The 10,392-nt window shown below is 38.4% G+C and overlaps 1 protein-coding gene across 2 annotated transcripts in view; it reads left to right on the plus strand.

Annotated features, from left to right (window-relative positions):
- Positions 1 to 8,962, plus strand: part of efnb2a (ephrin-B2a) — a 73,297-nt gene extending 64,335 nt beyond the window's left edge. For both annotated transcript variants that reach the window (XM_057851957.1, XM_057851959.1), the window contains one exon: positions 1,858 to 8,962. In XM_057851957.1, the coding sequence (XP_057707940.1) occupies positions 1,858 to 2,264 (407 nt within the window). In that variant the 3' untranslated portion in view covers positions 2,265 to 8,962. The remainder of the gene's footprint in view (positions 1 to 1,857) is intronic.
- Positions 8,963 to 10,392: the final 1,430 nt, after the last annotated feature.

Below are 10,392 nucleotides of genomic sequence, written 5' to 3' on the forward strand. Positions count from 1 at the left end.
AAATCAAATTTCATTCTACCATTTTCTTTTCTTTAACGATCAACAGTGGAACATAAGCAAGTTTCAAGAAATCTAGACGCTTCCCTGATGACAAAAATTTTGGCAGCAACCATAACTGTGCTCACTCCACCTAGCGTGGACAATTATTTGAGAAGGTTCTTGAGTAGATGTGCAGCAGATCACGTTTATGAATGAATGTAAAAATGGTCAACAATTGTATGTATATATTTCCATATATTCACATTGTATGTATGTCACATAAAATCATACATTTCTTCATTTCACTTAGTCTCTTCATTTTCATATTGTTTGGCATATTCACTGGGTGGCTGTGACCTGTGACTATTTTTTGATACGATATGAATTGGAGCTCTCAGATTTTTTCCTGTAGCAAGGCCATCATTGCTGATAAGCTATTGTGTTCCTGGTACACAGCCGCGCAGGGAATTTCCACTTCGGTTTAAGTCACACGGGTGACAGGGACCGAATCTTCACGGAGGCATCTTGTGGCACTAGAAAACTTTTGAACTCAATCTTTCAAATTACAGCATTTTAATTGTGGCAGCCAAAATCAGAATCATGATCAAATTTGATTCATTGTACAGTCCTACTTTGGTGTGAATATTGTTTTGCCTTTTGTACACCTTCAGCAACGCTACATGCTTTCGTTTTGTAAAGCAGCCTGCACAAAAATGAGAAACAGCTTGTATTAGCAACACAATGCATTTAGTGATATTTGCACCCTGGGAAAGACATAACAGAATCCACATCTGCTGTGCTGCTTGTAATGTGTGAAACTTGCCATATATCCTAGATCTCAGTTGCACCTTGTCACATTTACAGTATGAGACTCTGACTCATATTTCTGCTATGTTCTGAGAAATCTATACATACAGTATCCATTCTTTATTTGATTGTAAAATACTTCTCTTGTAATTCTCTGACTTCCAGCCTATTGATTACCGCCATTTTCATACATCTTAATGTGCGGGAGGGAGAAAAGTGATCTGAATTCAAATTAAAAATAGTTTCATTGCTGCCTTCTGCTAGCGATTTTCTCTAGGTAACCTCATTCACAAGCTTGGAATGAGGGATGTTCGGATGCTGATTTTTTTTTACATTCGATACAATTTCATCCAAGATGTTTTGCCGATACCGATCCAGTACGCATATTTTTAGACCAGTAAAAATACTGGAAAAGATAATGAAACCAGTCAACGACAAATAATATTTTTTGCATTAAAGTGAGTCCTGCTTGTACACAATGCTGTTACTATGATGAGTGCCTAAAAAGTAGTTCAACTCAGTCGACATATTTACATTTATAGCACGATGCACGATGGGACTGAAAACTAGTGTTGCACCGATACCATTTTTTGGCCCCGATACCGATACCTGGCTGTGCAGTATCTGCCGATACCATACCGAGACCACTTTGTTTGACATTTACATATGTGTATATGTATATATATATATATATATATATATAATATAATATAATATATATATAATATAATAATATAATATATATATAATATATATATATATGGTGAGAGAGAGAGAGAGAGAGAGAGAGAGAGAGAGAGAGAGAGAGAGAGAGAGAGAGAGAGAGAGAGAGAGAGAGAGAGATAACAAAGACACTATTATGGTGGATTTTGGAAGCAACTTGTTGGTTCCTTGTTTTTAAACAATGACACCTATTTAAAATAAATTATCGATTCTTGGCGGGTGCATATCAATAACCTTTTGGGATACAAAGTATCATGATATATCACCATTTCGATATATTGTCACACCCCGAACACACATACTCTTCTGGAATTCTGACCCTCATGTTTTTCTTTCTCTTTCCGGTAGGTGCAGCATCAAGGGAAAGCGATGCAAACAACACAGGCGGGAAGTCGTCCAACATCATAGGTTCTGGGGTGGCCATCTTTGTCAGTATTGCCTCAGGCAGTGTCATTTTTATCATCATCATCATCATGCTGGTGCTGCTACTGCTTAAGTACCGGCGGCGTCACCGCAAGCACTCGCCACAACACGCAGCTACCTTGTCTCTTAGCACCCTGGCCACGCCTAAGCGAAGCGGCAGCGGTGGGAACAATAATGGCTCTGAGCCCAGCGACATCATCATCCCTCTCAGAACTGCTGACAGTGTCTTTTGCCCGCACTACGAGAAGGTCAGCGGTGATTACGGCCATCCGGTCTACATCGTCCAAGAGATGCCACCGCAGAGCCCTGCCAACATATATTACAAGGTCTGAAGAAGAACTATTGAAAACATACGACATACTGGACCAATCCCAGGCCGGAGATGGGCAGGTTTATGGTTTCAGCTGGCACAGTCACCACGTCTGGAAACACACACCCTCGCCCTTTCTCACTCATTCCCGCAAGCCCTCACTTCTGATACTTTTTCAGTTGTATTTTTGTCGTCAACATTAGATTATACGTACTTCCTCTGTTCTATTCACAATGAGTTTGGTGGAAGCCTCAAAAATTGCTTCTGCTGCTACTTTTTGGGGCTTGAGGGGAGAGGAGGAAGAAATCCGCCCAATCTTTTTCCCCTTTCTTGTTTGTGCACATGTGGCTAGCATGTTAGACAGCTTGATGTGTGAGGTCAGAGAGTTGAGAGAAATGAAAGTGTTTGTTTTCTTTTGCTCGGACGGGAAGGACAGATGGCTGTGTGGATGTGAAAGATTCTTTGTAAGAGAGAAGGGTTATTTGACCTCAGACTACTGCTTGAAAAAATACAAAACGAGCTGTAAAGAGATCGCAGGAAAGGTAACAGAGAGAGAGAATGACCATGAACTCACAAAGTGGCTACCCACCTTTATGTTCACTGGCTTGACTGACTATTTGGATTCTCCAGGTGAACAAGGAAAGGGGGATACATTCTTGCACCAACCCGCTGTGGGACTTTCTTGACTGACTCACATGTATTAACCAAACACTCTGGCAGCCATGCATATGCCCACCTACTACAACAAATATCCATCGATGCAAACTGTTTGGGTTTTTATTGTGGATTATGTTATATTTCCTCATTTCTAGGTATTGTGCCACCAAATCCACTGCTCACACGTTACTTGAAGGTAGTATCCGGTCTGTGTCCCATCCTTGTTGTATTTGATCCCGTGAGGTTTTCATATCCCGGTGTACCTTTGTGCACATTGAGGCTGAATTCATCCTTCCGAGCCCATATGTTATATGTAACATTCAAACGCAATTGGGGAAGCAAGTGTGTTCAAGATATAGGTTGGGAGTGAGGATGGTCACGTGACAGGTCTGTTCAAAGACATGCCTAAGGAGTTGGAGGGCTTTACAAACAATGAGCAGCACTTTTAACGCTGTTTTGGTACCTGTACTCTTCTTAGAAGTCTAGCGATAAATCGTGATAAGGAGATATCGGGGATCATCTGTATCCTGCAGCGTTAGTATTCATGCTGCGTTCAGACCGGCTGCGTTGTGTCGCGTCGCTTGCGCTACGCCCGTCTACACTATGACTCTTTTGTGTTCACACTGACCTCTTACGTCGCCAAAAGTTGAAGTCTGCATACCCCACACAACTTCCAGTTCAGGCACACTAACAATAAGTAACACAATGACTTTAATCTTGTGATTTACTTCAATCTCCTAATATTACACCAAAAGTAGTTTTTGTTGATACAAACCTTACGTCACCAAGCGTCTCAGCCCGTGAAACCAAACAACAAGTTCACGTAACTCAAAAAATAAATAATATAACAACTTGAATCTCCTAATATTATGATTTTAATCCTGTAATACTACAATGTAATGTATGACCCACATGAATCATATTTTGACCATTCTTGTAGTCATATTCTTTTGTCTTTGTTTTTGCAACTACCCCTTCTTGTTAGGGTATGCGAAATGAAAAATGACCCCCCACCCCATCACCATCCCCAACGGCCCTAACCCAGCAGACACACACACAGACACTTTTTTGGGTCGCATCTTTGGTTTTTAGTATGCTAGTGATACGGCTGAAACGAATGATCGTATTTTTAATTGATTAATTGGATGATTAATCAATTAACCAGATAAATGTCACTTTTTTAAATTACCTTAACAGTTTCACTTGAAGTTGTCTTAGGCATGTTGGAAGTAACAATGAAGACAAAATGAAAGACCAGTTCTTTCAAAAATACAATATTTAATTACAGCTCCTGATTTAACTGTTGTCTACATCTGTACTGTTTTAAGTACATACAAGTTGTTCAAGTTTTAATAAATGTTCTGAGTATAAAACATAAAAATAATTTCTGAGTGCAAAAGAAGTCCTGTTAATTCAAATTTAAAAAAAAAAAAAAAAAGTGCAGCTGATTGACTTCTTTTCCCCTGTGGGCAAAGCACTGATATAAATTGTGTCAATGACTCACTTATTTTCTTTAAACAAACTAAACAACAAAATCGAATAAGGAGGAGGCAGACTGTCATGAACAGTTGTTCATAAATACAATGCAAATCCAATTTCAAAGCACACTGTTGTTTGACAATTTTCAGTTTGAAGGGGACTTTGAATGACTTTGAGCTGTTATATGAATAGGTTTATATGTGTAGTTTATTTATTTAAAAAAAAAGAAGAAGAAATTAGACAACTTTACGATGTAACAATAATTCGAATGCTAATATGCTTCTACAAACAGAATACAAATGGACAATTAAGACATTGATTAGCATAATCGCTAACTAGATTAGCGCTCCGTGCTAAGTGGTAACGTCTCATCAACAAAGAATACAACTGGCTTCATATTCACCTCTGACGGAGGCAAGCTGGATCTAACACACACGACTCATGGCAATCTAACTCTTGCGTAAATATTATTGATTCAGCAACTACACCTGACTGTAGCAGTGAACTTACTCTCTCTGTCTCGCTCTAATTACGAGCACACGCACAGCCTCACATTACACACAATCAAAGACCCAAACATGCCTGCCCATAGCTGCCGGCAAAAATCAATAATCAAATTTGTTGGCAAAAATCCTTTGACTTTCGTTAAAAAAAAAAAAAAAAACAGGAGTTGAAATAATTTTGACTGGGGATTCCTTGTGACAGCGCCCCCTGTCGGCTCGCGCCCAAATATGGCGAATTCGCGGCTCAACGTGTAGTTGTGCCACTGTTGAGAAAACATATTTGATATGCTGCTTTCTCATCTGTCGCAGAAAGATGGATCCAGCTTTCTTGTCTTCGGCACAAAAATTCAACGTGCAGCATCGCGGGGCAGGGCCTATCTGTTCAAACTGGCATGTCATGAGGCTGCCCGTCGCTCTTCCACACGTGATTACATTGACTTTATATGGGAACCCATTGCGCGACGAGAAAAATGCGACCGGTCTGAACGTAGCGTAATCTAAGCTCTGTGAAACCTGAGCTTTAAGCGGGAAATTGTTTAGGGCAATAAGAAATCCAACTTGCCTTAGTGTCGTTATTTTACATTGGGTGAAGAAAGGTCATGATAGGCTACTTTGTACAACACAGGTTAGCATAGCTGCTTGAAACAGCTCTACTGTAGGTACTCTCATTGTTTACTCTGGACATCTGATGACAGGGCATATCAGGCCCAAATAAGATGGCCAGTGCTTAAATATATGTTATAAACCGGGACATACTTATCATTTGTAACAGTTTCTTCATCCTCATCGGAATTTCTATTTCGAGGGGCTTTACTTAAAATGAACGACTTGACAAGTCAAAACTAGTGTGCAAACATTTGACTTGGAGTGTACATCATCAAAACTCATATGAACAATCTAAATATGGGATTTTATTCATGATATACTGTACACCTAGAGCACAGGCATGGAAAGAGATATTAATATATTATGGTATACGTGCACATTATGCAACCTAGATCTTGTATTATTTGATATGCTTCAAGTCCTGCAATTTCATGATCTCCAGGGCAAGCAGGGCCAGGTGAGGCAACAGGGACCCTTGGCTCTTATAGAGCAGAGTAGCTTGTCTCTTTCACTCAGTCACTGTAGCATATACTGTATTTCATAAACACACAGTGCCCCTAATTTTTTCACAACGCATCCTTGATGTCGTCGTTTCTTGCGTGTGCGTGTGATTGTGTACTACATTGTGTATTACAATGATTTCACAAATCTTCAGCTTACCATCACATATGTGTACAGTGCCCTATCTATCTCATGAATAACATCAAATTTCACCGAAAAGCCAAGCCCAATATAAGGTTTGTGCCTCTAAGAGGCTACAAATTCAGCAAATATGCAATTATTTATTTTTTTAACCAATTCTGATATTAAAAATACACCCATGGGAAGTGTTCTTAACCACTGAAAGATGTATCAAAGGATTGTCTCCAACAAGCCCGCTGTTAAAGCGGAAGTTCAGAATTTTCGACATAAGGCTTCATCTTTGAGTTAATGGGGGGATTAAAAGGCCGGTGGAGTTGATTTCAACAAATTCCTGCGCAGTTTGTCAGTTATTTATTAGTTTCATGACTCCGGAGTGCTAAGCTTGCTGGGGTCAATGGTCCTGCCTTAGCATTTCAATAAAAAACAATATTAACAATTAGTCAAAGAAATTCAAAATACAGATCATTGTTCCAAATATTCATGCGGCCAAAATAATGTCACAGCAAACTGCCGCAAATTATTTCATTCTGCAGGACAATCTTTTTAGATGCGCAATGCCACTCCAATAAAGAGTGCTTTGGCCACTCGTGCTCATGCTGCATTCGAGGGAGGTGGGAATCCCCACTCAGATGGTACCTGTTGCGACCTCAAGGCGTTCCAAGTGAATGTAAGCAGCAAGATGGCTGATGACGACAAGTTGCTTTTTTTTATTTTGGCCATCAAAACCTTCGGCAAACCTGCCTTCCCGTAGGCGATCAAATAATGGAGTAAAAACGACAACGAAGGTAAATAGCATACACTGTAAACTTCCTACTTTAGTTTTACTATTGACGGTCTGCTTTTCGACAAGCAGTGTAAATTTGGTCGAGTGACATCAGATTGAAGCAACCCGTAAAGTCGGTACGTTTTTTTCCCCCCGACTCCGCGACTACAGCCTCCCAGTTCGAGTGGCTTTCCAATGATATTTTTCCTGGTCGGAGTTTGGAAAACTCTGACTTCCCACCTTCCTCGCATGCACCATCAGTGTACTAAGTATTGACTGAAGAATGGCATGAAATGTGCAATTAAAGGCTGTGGGCAAAGGAAAGTTTCCAAAACATTTCCTATGAAGAAGAAGGAACACTATAAACTGTGGTTACTTGATGCTGGCTATGACATGAACACATTGGTGGAAAAAATACCACTCTGTTCTACAGCCTGTTCCCTGCAGAGCTCCTGGATTACAAATGTTGCCGTTCATACTACAGTTATTGACATGCAATGGTAAGTTTTAATAACTATCTTGAAAACATAGCCAACACTATTGATTGCATGGGTCATCAGTGATTTTCATGTGTGCGTATGTTGTTTTTTAATGGCAGGACCATTGGCTTGCGCTAGCTTAGCCACTCCGGAGCCTTGAAACCAACTCCCCCGACTAATTAAACCCCCGCTATCGCAAAGACTTAGCCTAATATAAAAAATTCTGAACTTTCCCTTTAAATTCTGTTCCCCGGATATTCTTCTATTTTTGTTTTGCCGTTGCACAAACGTTTCGCTGTGAAAAACTGAACAATTCAAAATGTATAACACCTAAACAGATATCTAAGAAAGACACATCACAAACAAGCTTTTTAGTTGCTGTATATCAGCAGCAGAATATGACAATCTTACTGTATTTGTTTCTTTGAATCTGGCGTCCTTTTCTTCGCTGCCACTGAAATAACTCTCCTAACACTTTGGTTTGAATGCGACTGAACGTCAAAAAGAGGCTGCGGGAGTCTTACCGAGTCAGTGGGGAAAAGCACGTCACGTTCCTGTAAAATGCCTTGCTTGAATGCTCAGCCCTTGGTCACTTGACTCAGAATTTTTGCACCTCTCCTCTGTTGGTAAGAAACTGTAAATACATTGATGTTTGTATTGTATATGGATCCTGGGTTGCTACAATAGCCTTATTCACCTTTTTAGGAAAGGAAATAGAAAAAAAAAGTTGAGAAAAAAAATGAAACACTTCGGTAAAACAGAGCATACTACTTTTTGGTAAATAGCTTATGTAAATATTGATGAGAACACAAGAAAACATTTTTATAAACTCTTCAAAGTCAAAAGTTTTTGTATAAAATTTGAATTTTTTGCTAATGTATTTTAGCTAGCGTCAATGGAAAGTGTCCTCCCCACTCCCTCCCCTTTTGCACTGTTTCCATAGTAATTTGGTTTGGGAAAAAATAGAAAGCAAAACTTTGCCAAACTGACTGCTGCATATTTGTGCCATAAGTGTGTACCATAAATATTTATTGTTTTTTTGTTTTGTTTTGATTTAATATTTTAATCCAATTTGTCAGCAACTAAGTATTATATTTGAAATGTCCCCCCCAACTTCCAAACCTTTTTGTTTTTCATTGTCCTCTCATGGTTACTGGGTAGTTGTACCTCTTTTCTCCCGTCAAAATTGAGCTAAATAGGATGTGGGGGGAAAAAATGTTTCATGTTTCAAATCTGGAAGAAAAAAGAATCTAAATCAGGATATATGACACACATTCCACCAGTCTGTTACCCAATGCAAACTTTTTCAATAAAAAAACGTTTTTCCTATGGAAATGCTCTTCATTTTTATTGACTCATTGTAAAAATCCTCCTCTAATTGCATTCTTACAATGTAAACTGTTTTCTTTTCCTTCCGGCTTTTCCCAGGAGGGCAAAGGTTAAAGTGCTCCATCATAATAAAGGAAATCTGTCAGCATGGGGCGTTAGAGGTAAATCCCAAGATTGACGCAGATCAGAAGGGGAAACGGAAATATGGGGTTGGGTATGGGCTGATATTTGTACCATCAGAAACTTAATTTGAAAATGCTAACCTGAATCTGAATTACTTAATTTGAATCTGAATGAGTAAATCTGAATTTGAATAACATACGTTCTTTTTTTTTTTTTTTTGGGGGGGGGGGGGGGGGGGGTGTTGTGGTTAATGGGGACCGACCCGCCACAATAAGTGAAAAACCATGGCGTAGTGCCCTCCAATTTTATTTATTTATTTATTTTTTTGTGTGTTCAATGTATTTATTCAGATTTAGTATTGGAAAGAGACATATAAGACATGTTTTTTCACTTTTTTTTCGACAAGCTTTTTTTCCCCAAAGGTTAAAAAAGCATATGTATACATATAGTACATGTGTATATATTATATATAAAAAAATATACATATATATATATATATATATATATATATATATATATATATATATATATATATATATATATATATATGGCGGAAAACACTCAGGTGACTAGAAGTATTTACCATTTTAAATGTTTTTTTTTTTTTTCAAATTTTCTTTGTTTGGATCGATATTTATCATCTAACATATTGGAGAAAATGCGACAGTAACAAAAAATACAATTAAGCGATAGTTATGAGGTAGATATCAGTGACTTTTTTACAGACACCATTTTTTTCCATTGTGACGTCATTTGTTTAAAATAATTTTTAAAGGTCTTTTTTTAACGAAATATTAGACATCAATTAATGATTCGAAGCTAAAAATGACATTTTAAATAATAAATATAGTTAAATACCTTTGTTTCATGGCTGGGTTGAAACAAAAGCGGTTGCGCGACGACTGTCAACAGGGGGATTCAGGGTAAAATGGACAAATTAAAAATGGTTCGGGGGCTTATGGCGCCATGAATCTGCTATGGCAGCATATAGACATATTGTTCTATCAAACACAGCAGTTGTTTTGCCTTAAAATACAGCAGTTTCTTTTAAAGAGGAGTACAAAAGCAGAAACTGCTTTTTCAGTCTTGTCTGTGTTTTCCGCCATATATGTGTATATATATGTGTGTATTTTAATAAATGGTTTTGACGCACTTCAAATGTAATAATTATAAATTATTTTAAACATGTTACTGTCACACCGAATTATTTTTAAATAAGAATGAAGAAGAAAAAATGCTTGTCTTCATTAAATTCTTCATTGAGTGAGTCCACTCGAATCTGCTCAAGCTGCTCACTTCCACACAACAAGTTGCCACAGCAACTGTTTAACAAGTTAAACGATGATTGAAGCATGTGGCGCTTTGAAGTTTCGGCTTCCAAGCGTCTCTGGCAAGATAAAGTTAATGTCTGTCAATCATCGTTAACTTTAATATGCAACTCTGGCACTGCCTGACCAAGAGAAGCGGCAGGAGCGAGAGTGAGAGACTACGTGATGAGATCGGGACAACTCTATAAAATACTGCATTTACTTATTGAAAAAAAATCCGTGCTGGACTGTGGGCACGAAC

Source organism: Corythoichthys intestinalis, chromosome 12, assembly GCF_030265065.1.
Source record: "Corythoichthys intestinalis isolate RoL2023-P3 chromosome 12, ASM3026506v1, whole genome shotgun sequence".
NCBI lineage: Eukaryota > Metazoa > Chordata > Actinopteri > Syngnathiformes > Syngnathidae > Corythoichthys > Corythoichthys intestinalis.